Here is a 21026-nt window from a genome sequence, read left to right as displayed (position 1 = left end):
AAGAGTGAAGTTCCATCTCAAAAAACAAACAAACAAAAAAAACTGTATGGCTATTATCACTTTACCTGCTATATATACCATAAAGTTGTTCTTCATATTATTTATATAAGATTATAATTTCATATAGAATGCTTTCAAACTATGTTCAGTTGAAACTGAGAGGATCATAGTTTACAGATTTGTTTCTTTGATATACCATAACATAATATCTGTTTAAACAATTATTAAATATTTACTCTTAAAAATATTTGACTTACTAGTTCTTACATTTCTGTAGATATAAGAAATGCCTAGAAATGACAATAAATATGTTAAGTGCATTTGCAAATGAAGACTTCGGTTGCCATGGAGACTTAAATACAGACCAACTGAAAATGGATATTCTGTTTAAGAAGCTAAAACAGAAGGTAATTTAAAAAAATTATTATTTTATCTTAAGGTCTAGATTACATGTGTGAGAGGTACAGGTTTGTTACATAGGTAAATGTGTGCCATGACGGTTTGCTGCACGTATCAATCCATCACCTAGGTATTAAGCCCCGTAGGCATTAGCTATTAATCTTGATGCTCTCCCTCCTGACCCCAACAAGCCCCAGTGTTTGTTGTTCCCTTCCCTGAGTCCATGTGTTCTCATCATTCAGCTCCCACTTATAAGTGAGAAGATGCAGTGTTTGGTTTTTTGTTCCTGCGTTAGTTTGCTGAGGATAACAGCTCCGAGTTCATCCATGTCCCTGCAAAAAGCATGATCTCATTCATTTGTATGGCTCCATAGTATTCCATGATGTATATACACCACATTTTTTTATCCTGTCTATCATTGATGGACATCTGGGTTGATTCCATGTCTTTGCTATTGTGAATAGTGCTACAATGAACATACAAATACATGTATCTTTATAATACAATAATTTATATTTAAACATAAGGTAATTTTAAATCAGTTTGGGGATTAAAATTATGTAATTTGGAGAAATATTAATGATGGATAAACCCAAATTCAGCCAAAATACATCTAAGGAGGTTGATTCTGAGCCAGTATGGTGACTGTGGCCCTGGATTACCCAATCTCAAGAGCTCTTGAGAATGCTTCATGAGACAGTCACATTACAGTTTGGTTTTGTACATTTCCAGAAGACAGAGTTGTAGGGAAAATCATAAATCAATATGAGGAAGACATACATTGGCTCAGCCTAAAAGTGGGACATCAAAAAGGAGGGGCTAACAAGTCATAGGTGGGTTTTAAGGATTCTTTAGGTGACAATTGATAAAGAAAATCTGTTGTCTAAAACTGGAAATAGGTATAAAGGAAGGCCTTAATTAAGATATGGTCATTATGGAGGTTAAGGTTCTTATTATGTAGATGAAGCCTCCCAGCTGGCAGCCCTCAGAGAAAATAGAGGGTAAATATATCTTTTCAGACTTGAAATGCATCAGGATCTTAGTTAATCTTCCCTAGATCTGGGAAGACCTAGAAGGGGAGAGATTGGGCTACATTAATGAAGACTTCTTACAGATGCAAATTCCCCCACAGAAGGCAGCTTTGTACTGCCATTTCAATCTCTTGGCCCTGCAACAGCCATTTCAAAATATGTCAAAATATATATATTTGGGGGTAAAATAACTTTGATTTTTTTCAGCTTCTTCTCTCTGTGATGCTGTACCAGAATCAGTTTAGAAAGTAAACCACATTATAAGAGTTAATAAAACCCATCTGATGAGATTTGATTGTTTGAAGGGTGTGATTCCCAGACCCTTTAGATAGAATTTGGGGCAAAAGAATACAAGGTCTTGCTCCTCAATATAAATCTCTCAGTGCTTTAAGCAGTGAAAGATTTTTCATTTAATTTTACAGACTTGATACTAATAAAAAGATACTTTAAAATATATGTATGTATATATTTTTCCTTACAAAAGACGTGCTGTTGATTCTCTTATGTCTTGAACCCTGGCCAGTGATCTGAAACGAAGCAGCCCATGTCTCCAGATCACTAGTACCAAATAAATTTTGGGGTGTAACAGGTTTATTGAGAAGTAATTAACACACCATGCAATTCACTCATTTAAAATATACAAGTCATTCAATTTTAGTATTTTCAGAGTTATGTAATCATCATTACATCAATTTTAGAACACTTTCATCACCCTAAAAACAAACCCCACATCATTTAGCTATCTTCACTAGTTTTCCCTTCCTCCCTCAGCCCTAGGGAACCACCCACCTTCTTTGTATAGATTTGCATATAAGCCTCTGAAATAAAAAGCAAGTGGTCTACTGGGACTGGCTTATTTCACTTAGCATAATTTTTCATGCTGCATCTGCGCTGTAGCAGGTATTGATGCAGGGCTTTCGCTCCTTAGTTCAGCTAAATCTGGGTTCTTCTCTCATGACCAGGAAAAATTAGCCATGTGGACCCATTGAAGGGTGAGAAGGACAGAATTTATTAAGTGAAAGGGAAGCTCTCAGCAAAGAGAGGGGTCCTGCAAACAGGTTTCCACCTCACAATTGAATACCAGGACCAGCACACATGAGCTGAAGAGGCCAGGCTCCTCCTCTGCATAAGGCATGAATTCTTGGTGGCTCCACCCCAACCCCCCAGTGCATGTGGACCTCCAGTCTGCTGCTGGCATGTCCAGGCAAGCCCCTGTGCAGGTTCCCTTATCTGCACCGGATGTTTTATCTGGTGTAGACACTTGGGGGCTTGGAGATTCTCTGGGGACCCTTCCATATCTGCCTAGGCATTTTGCTGTCTCCTGCTTCTATCAGTATCAGTACTAAATTTCTTCTTATTGCTGAGTAATATTCCATTGTATGGATACATTAAACATTTTATGTAACCATTCATGAGGTGATGGACCTTTGGGTTCTTTCCACTTTTTGACTCTTATTAATAATGCTGCTGTAGGCCAGGTGTGTTGGCTCACACCTGTAATCCCAGCACTTTGGGAGGGTGGGTGGATCACGAGGTCAGGAGTTCAAGAGTATCCTGGCCAACATGGTGAAACCCTGTCTCTACTAAAAATACAAAAATTAGCTGGGCATGGTGGTGTGTGCCTGTAATCCCAGCTACTCAGGAGACTGAGGCAGGAGAATTGCTTGAACCCGGACCCAGGAGGCAGAGGTTGCAGTGAGCTGAGATCACCCCACTGCACTCCAGCCTGGGCTACGGAACAAGACTCCGTCTCAAAAAAAATATAGTAATAATGCTGCTGTAAACATTTATGTATGAGTTTTTGTGCTTGCATATGTTTTTATTTTTCTGGAGTATATACTTATGACTAGAATTTCTGGGTCATACAGTAACTTCATGCTTAACCTTTTGAGGAGCTGACAGTTTGTTTTCCAAAGTGGCTGCACCACTTTACATCCCCAGCAGCATTGGATAAGGGCTTTAATTTCTTTACATTTTTCCTAACACTTATTTTCTCTTTTTTATTGAACAAAGATTTGGTCCTGTGGTGTGAAGTGATACCAGAAGGTGGTTTTGATTTACATTTTCCTAATGACTAATTACATTAAGCATCTATTAATGTGCTTATTAGCCATCTTTATATCATCTTTGCAGAAATATCTATTCAAATTCTTTGTCCATTTGTTAAATTGGGTTATCTTGTTATTTATGAATGGCAAGGGTTCTTTATATATCCTATATATGTAAGTCCCTTATCAGATATACGCTTTTCAAATACTTTCTTCTACTCAGTGTCTTGCCTTTTCACTTCTTGATACTGTCTTCTCAGGCCCAGCAGTTTTCAATTTTGAAGTCCATTGAATCCATTTTTCCTTTGGAGTCATAGCTAAGAAAACACTGCCAAATGCAGTCACAAAGATTTATGCCAATGTTTTCTTCTGAGAGTTTTATAGTTTTAGCTGTTACAGTTAACTGTTTTGAGTTAATTTTTAAATATGATATTAGGTGAGAGTCCAACTTTATAATTTTTTTTGCACATGGATACCCAGTTGTTCCAATATCATTTATTGAAAAGACTATTTTTTCCCGTTCTGTTTTTTTGTTACCTTGTATAAAATCAATTGACTGTAAATGTGCAGGTTTATTTTTAGATTATCAATTCTTAGTTTATGTCTATTCTTAGTTTATGTCTATTCTTATACGAGGACCAAATTGAATTTACTGAGAAAATTTTTTCAATCATGTTGCATATTACCAGTTGTCTTATGTCATAATAAAAATTAAATGTAGTAGAATATCTTTAACTTCACCTTTTGTGTCTCAAAGGCGTCTGTGGCCAGCTTATACCTTACTCTAAGACATGATGGCAAGTCAGGCTTACAAGACACACTATTTCTTTTTTTCTCCATTTAAACCTTTAGTCTCTTATCCAGTGCCTCCCTCTATGGTTTCATTTTCAGTAAATTTTGGTCTCAGTATCTGCTGAAATAGTCTACTATTTAGTGCCTTATGTTTTACTAACTCATTATAATTCATAGAATCATCCATAGATGTTTACCATCCAGGAAGGAGGAGTTTAAGTTTGAGCTGCCAGCTTTTCTCAGTGGAAATCAAGTGAAGTCATCATCTTTCAGTTCACAGATCCTCTTTCCACCTGGCATCTTGTTCTGTTGTGTAACACTGTGGCTAATCCTTTTCTTGGTGCAGATCTTGCATTCTTAGAAACCATGGTTTCTGTATTGACCTCCTTTTACTGAAACAGAGATGCACAGCTCTGCTTTCTAGCTCAGTAGAGGATTCTTGGAATAAAAAGTTTAACTCATTCCAAGAAAAAGTTTTAGGAGTGCAGCACTTAAAAATCAGGTAATATTCAGGCAATTTATCAGAGGCAAATAGTAGATTAGTATTTTGAATTTCAAAATTTCAGAGCCAAGTTGTGTGCTATAGAGAAGCATTGATGGGATGGTCTTAACTTCTCCATGCAAACAAACATGAAGTAAGGTAAAGGAGAAATTGCATTTGATGTCTTAACACTCAAAGTATGCTGTGTTTATTTTACTTCTGTGAAGAGTAAAAGTCATTCCATAATGTTCTCCTTATTTCCTCATTGAGAAAAAGGAAAATGAAAATCGAATACTAGATTGATTAATAAATACTCAGAGCTTCTTCTTTTAGAATTTTCATTAATTGAAATCAGGTAAATGTCTGATTTTGGTTATGTAACCAAGTATTTCCAGTTGTTTTTCAAATCATATGTCTTCTTGCTTTGCAGTCTTATTTCCTAACTTGAGGGGAAATTGTAAGGAGACACCCTTGCCTTATTATCAGAGTTCATAATTGAAGGGGGTTTTAGGAAAAGTTCCTCCTCAGCAGCTTATATCTCTCTCCTGGTTATCTGCTGCTTCTCAATAATGTTTGTCATCAACAAATTAATCTCAACATTTATTAGATCCTACTTTAAAGGAGACTCTTTTCTGCTACCTAAGTTGTTTCCTGTTGTCTCTTTTTAAAACTTGTTTTTCTAACAATTACCCAGAGTTTTGTGGCTTAAAAGAAAAACATTTATTTTGTTCATGAACCTGTGGTTTGGAAAAAGATTGACCAGGACAGCTTGTCTCTGCTCCCCTCAGGTTCTCTAGGAAGTTGGAGAAATTGAATCATCTGAAGCTTTGCTCACCCATGTGTTTGGTGGTTGATGCTGGCCATTGGCTGGAACCTTGGCTGGGGCAGGCAGCATGAACACCAACACTGGCACTCCCAGGCTGTCTTTGTGGACTGATCTCTCTCACAATCTGGGGGCTGAGTTTGAAGGGAAAGCAGTCTGAGATAGGGAAGCTACATGGTATCCCTTTTACTGCATTCTATTCATTAGAAGGCCATCAGTAAGGATGGCCCATATTCTATTCTTTTAATGGGATGAATATAGATTCTCTTTTGTTTTAATTGACATGTATATACATAATTATGGGCTATAGGGTGACATTTTGATAAATTTATATAGTGCATAATGATCAAGCTAACTAGCATATTTACTACTTCTTACTACTTCAAACATTTTTCATTTCTTTGAATTGTGAACATTCAAAATCTTCTAGCTTTTTAAAAATATTCAATAAATCATAGTTAACCATATTCACTCTATAATGCCACAACATCAGAACTCATTCCTCTTATCTAACTGTAATTCTGTATCCATTAACCAGACTCCCCTCTCCTAATTCTATGAGATTTTTGTTGTTAAGAGACAGGGTCTTGCTAGTGTAGTCTGGGCTCTGGGCAACTGTAGAGTCATCCAGGCTAGAGACAGTGATTTGATCATAGCTCACTGCAGCCTCAACCTCTGGGGCCCATGTGATCCTCCGACCTCACCCTCCTGAGCAGCTAGGATTATGGGCGTGCACCATTGCACCTGTCTGATTTTTTACTTTGTAGAGATGTCTCTCTATGTTGTTCAGGCTGCTCTGGAACTTTTGGCTTCAAGTGATTCTCCTGCCTCGGTCTTTCAAAGTGCTAGGAAATTATGGGCATCAGCCATGTTGCCCAGCCCTCAATTTTTCTTTAGCTCCCACACATGAGTGAGAATGTGCAGTATTTATCTTTCTGTGTCTGCACTTAACATAATATCCTCCAGACTGATCCACGTGGCTACAAGTAAGAGGATTTCATTTTTTTATATGGTGAGTATTCCATTGTTTATGTGTACCACAATTTTTTTGTCCATTCATTTGTTGATGGACATGTAGGTTGATTTTATACATTAGCTGTTGTGAATAGTGCTACAATAAACATATGAGGACAAGTATCCTTGTGATCTATTGTTTTCTTTTCTATTGCCTGAATACCCAGTAGTGGGGTTGCTGGATCCCTCGGCAGTTGCATTGTTCATTTTTTGAGAAAGCCTCATGTTGTTTTCTATAGTAGCTGCACTAATTTACCTTCCCGCGAACAGCATGTAAGAGTTTACTGTTCTCTGAAACCTCATCAGCACTTTTTTGTGTGTTTTCTATGATAGCCATTTATTGAAATGGAGCAAGATTATATCACATTGTAGGTTTGATTTGTATTTCCCTGATGATTAGTGATACTGAACATTTTAAAATGTATTTGTTCACCATTTGTATTTCTTTTTTTTCTCTTAAAAAAAAAGGAGAAATATCTAATCGGATCTTTTGCCTAGTTTTGAACTCAGATTATTTTTGTTTACTGTCAGGGTGTTTGAGTTCCTTGTGTACTTTGGATATTTGTCTTGTGTATTTGGATATTTTGGATGAATCGCTTGAAAATGTTTTCTTCCATTCTACAGGTTTTCTCTTCACTCAGTTGTAGTACCATTTGTCTATCATTTGTTTGTTGCCTATGCTTCTGATGTCTTACCTATACAAATCTTTGTGCAGACTAATGTCCTGAAGCATTTTCCCTATGTTTACTTATAATAGTTTGATAATTTTGGGCCTTACATTTCAGTCTTCAATCGATTCTGAGTTTATTTTGCTATACGGTGCTATATAGATAGGAAGCTAGTATCATTCTTCATATGGGTAGTTTCCCAGTGCTATTCATTTGAAGAGGGTGTCCTTTCCCCAATGTATGTTCTTGGCACCTTATTCCAAAATAAGTTGGCTGTAAATATGTGGATTTGTTTCTGGGTGCTGTATTCTATGGCCTTTACCCCAAGAATCGTTACTTCTTAAAATGCAATTCAAATAAGCATGAAACATTTGCAGTTTAGGGAAAGGCTTATGGCATCAGAATCCTTATTTACGGGATTCATTATTTTGTGTTTTTTTGAGATATGGTCTTTGTCTATCATCCAGGAAGAAGTGCAGTGATGTGGTCATAATTCACTGCAGCCCTGAACTCTGGGTATAAGCCATCCTTTTGTCTCAGTCTCCCAACTAGCTGGGTCTACAGGCCTGAGCCACCATGCCTGGCTAATTTTTTAAATTTGTTTTTTTGTAGAGATGGGGGTCTCACTATGTTGCTCTGGCTGATCTCAAATTCCTGGCCTCCAGTGATCTTTCTGCCACAGCCTCCTAAAGTGCTGGGATTACAAGCATGAGCCACCATGCCTAGCGTAGAGTATTATATTATTTTCAAAGTCTTATTCTGAGAGCCATTTATTGACTTTGGCCTAAATAACTCAATATGATATCTCTGAAAGTTTTTCTGACAAATTTTGGGGAATGATGATGAGGGAAGAGGGTTAGACACTTTTTACTAAGAGATAACTTAGTGCCATTTAAGGAGGAACAAAAATGAATTATCAGAAAAATAAAAGTAAAAGCAACTGCAAAAGTTCTGTGGCAAAGATGATGACAGTAAAGCACATTTTTGTGACTCATGGTAGCTTTAACTTTGTTCTTAAAATTCTGAGTAATTTAAGGGTTCACATTTGAAGAATCTACTACATTATAGATAACATTTTATTTCAAGTCAATGCATTTCAAAATTTGCTATTGGTTTTGTATTAGATTATTCTCAGCCTACTTCATTATCAAGCTCTATTATTTTCTTAATGCAGTTTAATGATCTTGTGGCCGAGAAGGAAGCTGTGTCTTCAAAATGTGTCAATTTGGCCAAAGACAATGAAGTTCTTCATCAGGAGTTATTATCTATGAGAAAAGTACAAGAGAAACGTGAAAAACTTGAGAAGGATAAAAAGATGTTGGAAGAAGAAGTATTAAATCTTAAGACACATATGGAAAAAGATATGGTAGAACTTGGTAAACTACAAGAATATAAATCGGAGCTGGATGAAAGGACAATGCAGGAAATAGAAAAATTAGAAGAAATCCATTTACAGGTTAGTTTTTAAAATCAGGTAAGTTTATCTGTAATGGGCTTTCATTTATTTCACTGCAAACTATATTTTGGATATGTATATATTGTGTTTCCTCTGCCTCTCTTACAGCAATTTCCTTTGTAGAGTTCTAGAAAAAAAGTGACTTTTTTCCTTTTAAATATTTAAATTTCCATTATTATTATAACAAAATCAATCTTTCAAAGTAATGATTCTCACTATAGAGTAAAAGGGGGAATTTGATGATTAAGACTAGTTGGCATAAGAGAAAACTGTGATTTAGAAATTATATGATACTTTTGAATTGGTCTTAAGCTATGTTGTTCATTGTTCACTTTTTAAAATTATAAATGGATTCTATTACTTTTTATAGGACAAGATTACATTAATACTAACATAAGTATGATTTCAAATTTTTTTAAATCAGACAATTCTGAATTCAGTTATTAGTTTTGTTGATATTGCTGATAAATATTTTAAGCTTCAGCCTCTTTTCAACGTACTCAAAATTGCTCTTCGAATCACTGATTCAAAATGAAAGGCAACAAACCTATGGTAATTAACTTATAATTGTTTTAAAAGTGTATTCTTTTCATTTGTTTTAGAAACAAGCACAATATGAAAAACAATTAGAGCAGTTAAACAAGGATAATACGGCTTCACTAAAAAAGAAGGAACTCACACTTAAAGATGTGGAATGTAAATTCTCCAAAATGAAAACTGCTTATGAAGAGGTTACAACTGAATTAGAAGAATTTAAGGAAGCCTTTGCAGCAGCACTGAAAGCTAACAATTCCATGTCAAAAAAATTAACGAAGTAAGTCAAAACATACACTCATAGAAAATGAATTCAGCTCATTAATTTGTTTTAAAAGCATAATTTTTAGTGACATGGCTTCAGGAGATCAGTAGGAAGTGAATGCTAATTTGATAATGTAATTTTGGAAAATAATGTTAGTAAATAATCCTACCTTTAAAATGTTCATCAAGGATAGTTTCTGTCTCTCTTCTCTTTTTTTGTTTTTGTGTGGCTTTTTTCCCCTGAAAAGTCTCAGGTAGTTAACCTGACCTGTTAGTTTTTTTCACTAAGTATTTTTGAAGCTTTATGATCAATAAAGTGATCTTGTTATAAAATTACTTGTCAGAATTTCCCTAAATGGGAATATTAATGAGTTTAATTTATTTTTTGGTAGATCACAACCTAAACCCAAAGTGTCAAGTGATACTGCTACTCTGGGCACATCCTGGCACTCAGGCAGGGACTGTTTTTGATTGTGATCTTTAGTATTATCACTAGGGGGTGCCTCAAGAAAGACTATTTGTGTAACATTTTCAAGGTGTTACATAAAGGCATCCTTGTGAAAGAGGGAATAATTATCACAGGAATGAAAAGAAGGGTAATCCACAAGGGTTCAAAAATAACACCTTGTTCAGCCTGAAGGGCTGTGTGGAAGGCAGAAAGAACAAGCCCCACCTCCAGTGCCTTGGTCACAGTGTTGAGGGCTAATTGCCTTCAGAGATGCTTTAGTTCTTTTTGATCACCAACCAACCAGTCTAGTTTTCCCCCAGGAGTTGTTGCTCTGAGTTATTCCTCAGTGCCAAATACTTAAGTGTTCTTAGAGAATGGGTGAAATGTACAAGGTGAAACCTGAAACTGGTTTACTAAACACAAGTATTTCTAGATTATTTTTGTTCATTTTAGTTTTCTTAATCTACATTATTTAAGGAGTACAACATGATGTTTTCATATAATTATTTATAGTGAAGTAGTTCTTATAGTCAAGCAAATTAGCGTAATCATTTTCCCACATAGTTACCCTTTAAATACAAGTATATCTAAAGGAATCTTTAGAATCTTATAAGTAGAGCTATTTTAGAAGGCAGCTAGGTTACCTGTTGAGCTGTACATCACTGATAGCCATTTCTCTTCCCTGTCCACTTTGAACTGCTTGTTCAGTAGAAATCACCTTAGAAACACATACACTTATTTAGAATGATTTTTAAATTACCGTTACTTGCAAGAGGTATGCTCTAACACATCTTCGTGTGAAAACACTGTTTAATGGGTAATTTGGTTTACTCTCAGGGCAACTTTTTAAAAAATGCAAGTCATTAAGAATCATTCAAGGAAAAATGAAATACTAAGCATTTGTCTTTGCTCTCTTTACAGATCGGATAAGAAAATAGCAGTGATCAGCACCAAGCTCTTTACGGAGAAACAGCGGATGAAATATTTTCTCAGCACTCTTCCTACAAGGCCAGACCCAGAGTTACCTTGTGTTGAAAATCTTAATGGTATAGGACTTGACAGAAAATATATTCCCAAAACGGCCATAAGAATTCCTACTTCAAACCCACAGCCTTCAAATAACTGCAAGAACTCCTTGGCTGAGGTTAGTCATATGACCATTTCTCTTTTGGGTTTCATTTCTCTAATATAATTCTTGTTTATAATTTGATGAAATACTGAGTTGTTCTGTTGACTTACGCTTGTTAAGATTATAATTAGCTGTGTTAACACAGAAAGGAAATGGAAACTTTACATTTTTTAATTCCCTGGAGCTCTCATTTTCAAGAGACACCCATTTGCTAACTTTATTCAATAAATGTGGTTAAACTGACACATTTAAAATTTCTTTAAAAGCTGCGTTTAAGTTAGGTTTTAGAAAATGCATGTTATTGCCTAATAACTGATGGTATACTTTGAAATGCTTTGTCTTACTCTACTTGATTGTAGTTTGTCTGTGGTTCATATCATTTTTTTTTTTTTTGAGATGGTGTCTTGCTCTGTTGCCTAGGCTAGAGTGCAGTGGCATGATCTCAGCTCATTGCAACCTCTGCCTCCTGGGTTCAAGTGATTCTCCTGCCTCAGCCTCCCAAGTAGCTGGGACTACAGGTGTCTGCCACCACACCTGGCTAATTTTTGTATTTTTAGTAGAGATGGGATTTCACCATATTGGCCAGGCAGGTCTCGAACTCTTGACCTTGTTATCCACCCACCTCAGCCTCCCAAAGTGCTGGGATTACAGGGGTGATCCTCTGTGCCCAGCCCATACCACTTTTAAAGTTTCTTTGCACCAATTTAACTCTTTCCACCCATAATCACAAGTGAATGACAGGCAACCAAACACTTAACAACATATAGATATTTATTATTTAATAGAACCCCAAATAAGTGCATTTTATGAATTAAATGAACAAAACACTGAAAGGTTCATTTCCATTTTTCTGTTAAAAGCTTTGTGCTTGGCCAGGTGTGGTGGCTCACGCCTGTAATCCCAGCATTTTGGGAGGCCGAGGCAGGCAGATCACCTGAGGACAGGAGTTTGATACCAGTCTGGCCAACATGATGAAACCCCGTCTCTACTAAAACTACAAAAATTAGCCAGGTGTGGTGGCAGGCACCTGTAATCCCACATGCAGCAACCCCATTACTATACTAGGGTTATACCTAAAGGAAAATATAAATCATTGTAACAAAAAGATGCATGCACATGTATGTTCATTGCAGCACTATTCACAATAGCAAAGACATGGAGTCAATCCAGGTGCACCCAAGGTAGATTGAAAATCCAAGGTAGATTGGAAAATTCCATATATACCAAATACTATGCAGCCATGAAAAGAACAAAATCGTGTCCTTTGCAGCAACATGGATACAGCTGGAATCCACTATCCTAAGGAAACTAACGCAGAAACAGAAACCAAATATCTTGTTTGCTCTCGTATGTGGGAGCTACACATCAGGTGCCCATTGACATAAACATGGGAACAATAGACACCAGGAAATAAGAATGGGGAGGGACAGAGTGGGCCAGGGTTGAAAAACTGCTTCTTCGGTCCTATGCTCACTACCTGTGTGATGGGTTCAATTGTACTCCAAACCTCAGCATTCCTCAATATACTTTTGGAAGAAACTTATACAGGTACCACTTTAATTTAGGATACAAACTAGAAAAAAAAAAGAAAACTTTACTGTACATATTTTTTTCAGTAAGTAAAGAATACAAATTTCTTTTTAAGAAAATATTTATTTAAGTAAAAAATGGATTAAACTTTTGTAAAGGACAGAGTTTTGCTAAGAATTTCAAAGCAATGCATTCATTCATTGCAAAATGTGACTTTAATTGTTTAACCTTTTTTTTTCTTTTTTTTGAGATGGAGTTTCACTCTGTCACTAGGCTGGAGTGCCGTGGCACGATCTCGGCTCACTGCAACCTCCACCTCCTGGGTTCAAGCCATTTTCCTGCCTCAGCCTCCCGAGTAGCTGGGACTAGAGGCATGCACCACCACACTCAGCTAATTTTTGTATTTTTAGTAGAGATAGGGTTTCATCATGTTGGCCAGGATGGTCTCGATCTCTTGACTTCGTGATCTGCCCACATTTGCCTCCCAAAGTGCTGGGACTACAGGCATGAGCTGCCGTGCCCGGCCATTGTTTAACCTTTGTACAAACAAAACACCACCTTTCTAAAATTATGTATATACAATAGACCAATATTATCTATTTTTGTCAGATTACTCTAAACAGCATTACACAGATACATCCTCTATTATCTAAACTTAGAATAAGCAGAAATTTTACTTTACTTAATGTGATTAATTTTCTATTTAAGCAAACTTTGTGTTATGTCTAGTCACTAAAAATACTAAGGGCCACATTTTGTAATATATTAATCTCATGATAATATTTCTTGTTTAACTTAAACATTATTATTATTATTTTTTACTTATTTTAGATGGAGCTGGACCGTGTAGAACAAATAATTACAGGAACAAAGAAAAGTATGTTGCCAAAATGTATTAATTAAATTTAGGTTTATTTTAGTAATAAAGTGTAAATAGCAAATGGCATTCCTTTTCATTGTTGGGTTAGTAGATACTACGTTCAGTATCTTTTTCTTACACACATCTAATGAAAGATGTGAAAACAAAAACTTTCACAGTGAAGAGTATACTTATGCATCATTAATTCATCATGTTCCATAGCTTAAAAAATTCCCAAGAAGTGGATCCATCTCTTTTTTTCCAGCTCTACAATTTCTTCACTTTTGCCATCCTCATGGAACTGTCAGCTAGCACACTGAAACGATTCTCCAAAAACAAAGGCATCAATTGGCTTACATCTGTTCTCAGGAAAAGTTCCAAAAATTTCACCATGAAATAAAAACACCCACATCAATGTAATTCTTGTCAGGTTACTCAGCCTTGTCTCTCACCACTTACTGCATTCTGCCCTTTGCTCTAGCACCAAAGTGGACAGAATAGAACTCCGCAGGGCTCTTTGTTACCTCAGGATCTTTGCCTTCACCTCTTCCCTCTATCTGGCAAGATTTTCCTCGTCCTTCAGTCATCAACCTATGTATCCCCTCCACCAGAAAGCCCATGATATTGACACAAAAGTGGGATAGATGTCCCTTCTGTATGTTCCAATAGTGCCCTGCTGTATACCTGTCATGGTATCTATGACTCTATATGGACATTACCTGCCTGTCTTTTAGGTTATAGCATATGACTATTGGGAGGTGGCCCATGCTATCTTCATCTTGTAATTCCAGTGCTGGCTCTAGTACCTTAGCACATGGCTGTTGAGTACATGAATGAAGAATGAAAAAGCTGTGATATTTAACCACAATTGGAATTAACGCCATATGTAAATGATTTAATAGTAATTTTGTATTGTAATTGCACGTACATATTTCTCATTCTTATTAACTCTGATAACGTTCTCAACTCCACATTTTAAACTTACACTTCGTTAACTGAAATGTTTTAGGTAAAGAACATAATCCTTTCTTTTTCTTTCCAGGTTTTGCTATGTTGGGCGCTTGCTCCCGTCTACTTTCTTTTGTAGAATCCACTGGTAAGCCACATCTAATGAAGAGATTATTTAACCATAAAATCTTAAGGAACAGTTGTATGATTTAAAAGATCATAAAACTTTATTACTGGGCTATTTACATGAAATTTTAATTGTTTCTCATAAAATATAAAACATCATAATCTTTACTAAAGTAGAATATTTTCATGTCATATATGGTGTATATTTATATGTTATTTTAAATGATGTTTTTTAGCCTCCTTGAGTTTTAAGTGGATCTTGCAAATGAACACCAGTATTATTGAGTTTGACGTACTCAAATTGCCTGAATGTCAGCTGTTTAAACAGCCAAACAACCAAGTCATCATTGATACTTTAGTAAAGCTCATCGAGGGCTTCTTTGCATTTTACAGTTTTTATTACCATATATAGTAGGAGACTTAAAGAGTATCTGCCAGGTTTGTCCATACTAGTGTTACGGTTTTCTTCTTGTAGTTCAATAGCATTTTGTGTGGAGATACTTTGAAGCTCTGTAAATATCTGGTTACTCCTCAAAACCCACTAGATTTAGCATTTCATGGATGACTTGTGTTTGAACAAGTATTACTGTGATGGTTGCCAGATGATTGTTTTTCTTATTTTCTTCTTTGTTCTACATGGAGAAATAAAACCAATAAATAAAGGAGAAGGGAAAATCATGATTCTGGTGCTCCAGTTCCCTAAGATTAGGCCAGTGGTAGACATTTCAAGCTGACTTTATGTCTTTTTGATTTGTCCCCATTACTCTGTCAGCACTTTTTTACTTTCTGGCACAAGGTGTTCTAAACTAATGTTGTATTTTCTTTGCGGCAGCACCGAGGAAGCACAGGCAAGCCCTTCCCATCATGCGCTCACTAGTCCCCAACAGAAGAACCGCTGTCGCATCCACTGAGGTACCAAGAAACTAGCAAAGGGCCTTCTAGCTGTCTGGGGACAGTCCTCATGTGGTCCCTGGCTCAGCCTCAAGGGTTCTTGATTAGTCTCCCTGCAGCCTCTGTGCTGTGTCTCTAGATCGGGGCTCTGTGGGAAGGGCCCTGGGAGACCCAGCAGCACAGGGTGTCTTGTCTGCCAAATGTCCCTCCCTTCCTCCCACTCTGACACTCAGGAATAGGGAAGATGGCATGTCCAGGCAGTGCCAGGCCACCTCATTGTCTCCTTTGAGATGGGCCCAGAGGGCCTTGCGGGGTGAGTGTGAAGCTGGGTACCTGGAGCCTGAGGCTGACTCCCTCCCTGTGTCTTGGAGGAGAGGCCTTGCGGCCCAAGAAAACCCCCCGGGCCTGATCCCTGGGCACACATGCAGGGAGGGAGGGTCTGTGGGCTGATGGCAGCATTGTAATGAGACTTTGAACACAGCTGCTCAAGGGCCTCGTCAGTGGACCGTGGTCAGAGATGACCTAGCCATCAGGACCTGGCCAGTTGGGACCTGATCAGCAGGGACCTGGTTAGCGGTGGCCTCCTCAGTGAAGGCCTCACCCAGTGGGTACCTTGTGACCTAGTCATCGGAAGCCTAGTCAGTGGAGACCTGGTCAGTGGTGGCCTTATTAGTGGGGCCTGATCGGTTGGAACATAAACAATAAAAAACTGGTCGGTGGGGTGTATTCAGTATATTAGGGGTCTGGTCAGTGTGGGGCCTTAGTGGCTTGGAGCCTGGTGAGTGAGAGCCTGGTCAGAGGGGGCTCAGTCAGCTGGGGACTGATCCATGGAGAATTATTCAGTGGGGGTGAGGTGAGTGGCAACCTGGTAAATTGTGGTATTGTCAGTGGGAACCCAGTCAGTGGGGACCAGGTCAGTGGGAAATTGGTCAGTGGGGTCTGGTCCATGAGGCCTACTAATGAGGGCCTGGTTACGGAGACATGGTCAGTGGGGACTTGGTCAGTGGGACCTGGTCAATGGAGGAGTTCTCATTAGGGGCCTCGTTGGGGGCACCTGGTCAGTAGGAACCTGGCCAGTTAGCCGATGTGTGACCTCAGGCAGGGGGTTTGTCTGTGGAGCCTCTTTGCCTCCATCTGTAGGGAAGGTGAGTCAGGGCACCCTGGACGGTGCCTGGAAAGAGAACGTGAGAAGATGTATTGATTTCAGCACTGCTTGGCAGACCTCCAAATTTACACATGACCTGGGTTCCACCTAGAGAGGGTGCCAGCCCTCTCTGCTCTGCTTGGCGCCCCTCCTCTGTCTGCATCCCTAGGACCACCCTCGGTGGAGAGGGCAGAAATAGGGGAGCACCTGTGGGAGGCTCTAATCCTGGCCCTGGGCCCTGGTGGTGACAGTGATGAGGACCTGGGTGCACCTGTGAGTGGAGCAGCTAGGCCTGGCCACAGAAGCAAGACAAACAAACACACCCATATGTACACACACACACACACACACGCATACACAAACACAATGCATGCACACATGTCAGTTCAGGGGATAGAGGACACTGACTCTGGGCCCTCTTGACCCAAGCAGGCTCCTGTTGTGGTGGGTTGTGTCATCCCACGATGTCACTCTTGCTGAGTCCCCATCGCCTCTGTGTTTTGGAGCAGTTAGAGACACACAGCAGTCTCTGTGAGTGGCTCTGCATGAAGGATTGTTTTCTAGGTGAGACGCACATCTCAACACAGCTGACTGATCAGACTCAGGTGAGTGGGACCTGCTCTCTTCTCTTCCTCCTGGCTTGGGGACAGTCACTATCAAGTGGGTGGTTTTGGCCTCTGGGCAGCTACTGAGGGTAATCCCTGAGCACTCACTGGGTGCCTGTTCTGTGCTGACAGTCATCTCATTCATCCTTGCAGCAATTCCATTCTGCATCTCCTCTGGACACCCCCAGGACCACCAGGACAACCCCATCATGGCCCTGTCACCAGGCCCAGTCTGGCTCCGTGATAACCAAGATGCAGGTCCAGAGACAACCGCCCTACTTGGTGCCTGCATCTGACCCCCCTTGGTGGGTAGTGACCAGCCCAACATGGAAGAAGCCAGGGCAGTATGCAGCCAGCTGCCCTGCAGCCCCAGATGGCACCTGGGCCTTGGGAAGTCATTCTCAAAGGGGAAGCTGGAAACTTTGATGTCCCTGGAGGGAAGGGTGAACGTGGCATCTGAACAACCCTGGCAGCCAGCAGCATCTTCTCATCCAACCTGTGGGACAGAGGCCCCCTGCTTGGGAACGAGATCTATACCTAAAGGGTCCTGGCCCAGTCGGGCCTCATCCTGGGCCCTGGGAGGGGAAGGGCACTATGGGCCCCCCAGCAGCAGTCAGCATTACCACCCAGGGGATTCAGCCTTCTGTGGCCCTGGCCAGAGTTAGAATTTGGCCCGAGACAGGACAAGCTCACTCAGAGCAGGGTGTCAGTACCCAGGACCTGTGCATGCCAGGCAAGGCCAAGCTGGCTCAAAGAGCAACCAGCCACCTCTGCAAGGGTGTGCCTGGAGCAGATGGACCAGCCACCAGCCTCACCCACTCAAGGAATCAGGGGTGGCCAGGTTCCCACAGCCTGAGGGGCTGCCACTTGACGGCTGATGGAGTGGAGGCCTGAGGAAAAGCAGATGGCATTGGGGCCCTACCTCCAGGGTAGAATAACTGATTTACCCTGACTGGCAGCGAGTGAGGTTGGTGGCTGGTACACCTGCTCCTGGCACACCCTTGCAGAGGTGGCTGGTTGCTCTTTGAGCCAGCTTGGCCTTGCCTGGCATTCACAGGCCTCAATGCAACCACTGTGCTGCAGATGGAGCCACATAGAGGAAATGAGCAGCAGGCTCAGGAGCAGGGTGTACACTGCCTTTGGGGCTCCAGTCCATGCATGAGGGCTCCTACAGAACTGTGGGCTTCTTGGGTGCCAAGAGGCCAACCACAGGCCATCTTGAGAAGGACTCCATGTTCAAGTGCAGAAAGGGCCCAATCTGGTGGATGAACCACACAGCCAGCTTTTAGGTGCAGGCACAGTGCCACATCTTCCATCACTTCCTGATGTGTCACACCAGCACTGAAGAGACAGCCTGGAGACAGGGCAAGAGGAAGGCTGAGAAGGATGGGGTGGTGAATTCCAGCTTCTTCCTGACCCTGAGCCCACCCCCAAGGAGGCCCTCAACCTTTAAGAGTGGGAGAGCAAAATTGACGGCTTCGAGTGCTTCACCAAGAAGATGGAAACACAGGGCACTCAGCTCAACTTCTCAGCCAATGAGTTGACATGCAAGCAGATTATGGTGACGGGTTTTAAGAAGGAGCATCAGAAGGTGGCCAGTTCTTCAGCCTCAGCCAGGTCTTGGAGCTGGACCAGGCCATCACTTCACCAGAGATGCCTTCAACACCGTCGGTGAGCTCTTTGCCAATCAGCCCATCCAGGAACTGGACCCAGTCATGGACCTGTTAGTGCTGTCTCAGGGACACCAGGTCAACATCCCGGACATCATCCACATACACAAGGAAGCTCTTACCAAAGTCATGGAGAGCAGGCAACATGTGGCAGAAGGGAAGACAGAGGTGCAGAGGCTGATGATGTCAGAATCACAGGAACAGGATTTCTTTGGACACTGTGGTTGAAATTCACCACTTCCATCCAATTCCAGTGAGAAACATGGACTCACAGATGCAGGATTTCTTGCAACAAGAGATATTATTTTTTCAAAAGGTCACCCAGGAACTGATAGTGTTCAATGACTAGATACTCGATTGTGCACTGTTTCCAGTTCAAGGATGCTTTCTACAGCAGAATAATAACACTAGCAAAGAGCTAGTGCCAGGTATTGGCAGTAGTACAAGGATGGCTTTGTTCTCAATTGAAACTCGGCTGAATATAGAATTGTGTAGGAAACAGTTAATATGGCGATAGAATAGAAACAGTAGCAAACATGACCTAAACCATGCTATGAATTCCTACACTACCATTGTAACTTTTGGAAGAATGATACCACTTACTTTATTGCTTTTTGAAGTATGAATATTTTTGTGTATATGCTGTAGACCTCAAACCCTGTGAAGAGTCTCAAAGAAGCTGGCTGGATAAAGCCTGCTGTGGATGTCTTTATATTCAAAGATTGGTGATGCAATTTGAATATGTGTCCTCACCAAATCTCATGTTGAATTATATTTCCTAATGTTGAAGGTGGATCCTGGTCTAAGGTGATTGAATCCTGAAGGCAAATTTCTCATGAATGGTTTAGCACCATCCCCTTGCTACTGTCCTCACAATCATGAGTGACTTCTCATGAGACCTGGTCATTGAAAACTCTATGTCACCTCCCTACTCTGCATGTTTTCCTCTTGCCGTGTGAGACAACGCACTCTTTCTTTGCCTTGCACAAAGATTGAAAGATTTCTGAGGCCTCCCAGGAGCAGAAGCCCTGTGCTTCCTGTCCACCCTGCAGAACCATGAGCCAATTAAACCTCTTTTTCATAATGAATCATACAGAAAATGGCAAATGAGGACTGGAGCATTGCTATAAAGATACCTGAAAATGTGGAAGCAGCTTTGGAACTAGGTAATGGACAGAGGTTGGAAGAGTTTGGAGGGCTCAAAAGAAGACAGATGAGAAAGTCTGGACCATCTTAGAGACTGGTTAAATGGTTGTGACCAAAATCCTGACAGAAACATGGACAGTGAAGGCTAGGCTGAGGAGGTCTCAGATAGAAATAAGAAGCTTTCTGGAAAATGTCTTCCTTTTGGATATGGAAAGCTTACACAATGCCTGTACCACCACCGTACCTTAGAAGCAGTGATCTTGCATTTTATTTCAGAGGCTTATAGGCAAAAGAGGCTGCAGCCTTGACTCAGATGAGACTTTGGACTTTGTAACTTTGTGTTAATGCTGAAATGAGTTAAGACTCATGCTGGCAAGGCATGATTGTATTTTGCAATGTGAAAAGGACAAGAGATTCGTGGGGTCAGGGACAGAATAATATGGTTTGTCTCTATATCCCTATCAAAACCCATGTGGAATTATACTCCCTAACATTAGAGGTGGGGCCTAGGTGGAAAAAGATTTAGTCATAAAATGGTGCAGGTAGATCCTCCATGAATGATAAAGCACCATCCCCTTGATGCTGTCCTCCTGATAGTGAGTGAGTTTTCATGTGATCTGGTTGTTTAACAGGCTGTGGAACCTCTTTCCTCACTCTGTCTTCCTCCTACTCTTGCCATAGAAGACAGCTGATTGTCCCTTGGCCTTCTGGTATAATTAGGAGGCTCCCTGACTCCTCCCAGAAACAAAAGACACTATGCTTCCTTCACAGCCTGCAGAACCCTGAGTCAATGAAACCTCTTTTATTTAGGATAATACAGAAAATTAGAACTGCAGAGAGGAGCTGTGAAATGTCTTCAAGGCCTTTTTCCATTTGTCTTGGCCATTAGCACAAGGCTTCTTTATATGCAAATTTCTGAAGTCTTCTTGAATGTTCCCCCTTAAATCGGGTTTTGTGTTATTACTACATAGCCAACCTGCTATAGAGATACCTGAAAAAGTAGAAGCAGGTTCAGAAGTG

At 40.2% G+C, this 21026-nt stretch overlaps 1 protein-coding gene across 27 annotated transcripts in view; it reads left to right on the top strand.

The window, feature by feature from the left end:
• LOC101142783 (ankyrin repeat domain-containing protein 18A) overlaps nt 1-17745 on the top strand; it is a 125426-nt gene extending 107681 nt beyond the window's left edge. For 21 of the 27 annotated variants that reach the window (XM_063696984.1, XM_063696985.1, XM_055351701.2 and 18 more), the window contains 8 exons: nt 278-407; nt 8431-8712; nt 9315-9526; nt 10880-11102; nt 13449-13494; nt 14519-14572; nt 15383-15462; nt 17015-17183. In XM_063696984.1, coding sequence (XP_063553054.1) covers nt 278-407; nt 8431-8712; nt 9315-9526; nt 10880-11102; nt 13449-13494; nt 14519-14572; nt 15383-15462; nt 17015-17065 — 1078 coding nt within the window. In that variant the 3' untranslated portion in view covers nt 17066-17183. The other 6 variants (XM_031006241.3, XM_055351683.2, XM_055351681.2 and 3 more) reach the window with 6 other exon arrangements.
• Nucleotides 17746-21026: the final 3281 nt, after the last annotated feature.

Source organism: Gorilla gorilla, chromosome 13 (genome assembly GCF_029281585.2).
Source record: "Gorilla gorilla gorilla isolate KB3781 chromosome 13, NHGRI_mGorGor1-v2.1_pri, whole genome shotgun sequence".
Taxonomy (NCBI): Eukaryota; Metazoa; Chordata; class Mammalia; order Primates; family Hominidae; genus Gorilla; species Gorilla gorilla.
The sequence above is the reverse complement of the archived record's forward strand: the minus strand, read 5'-3'. Positions and strand labels throughout refer to the sequence as shown.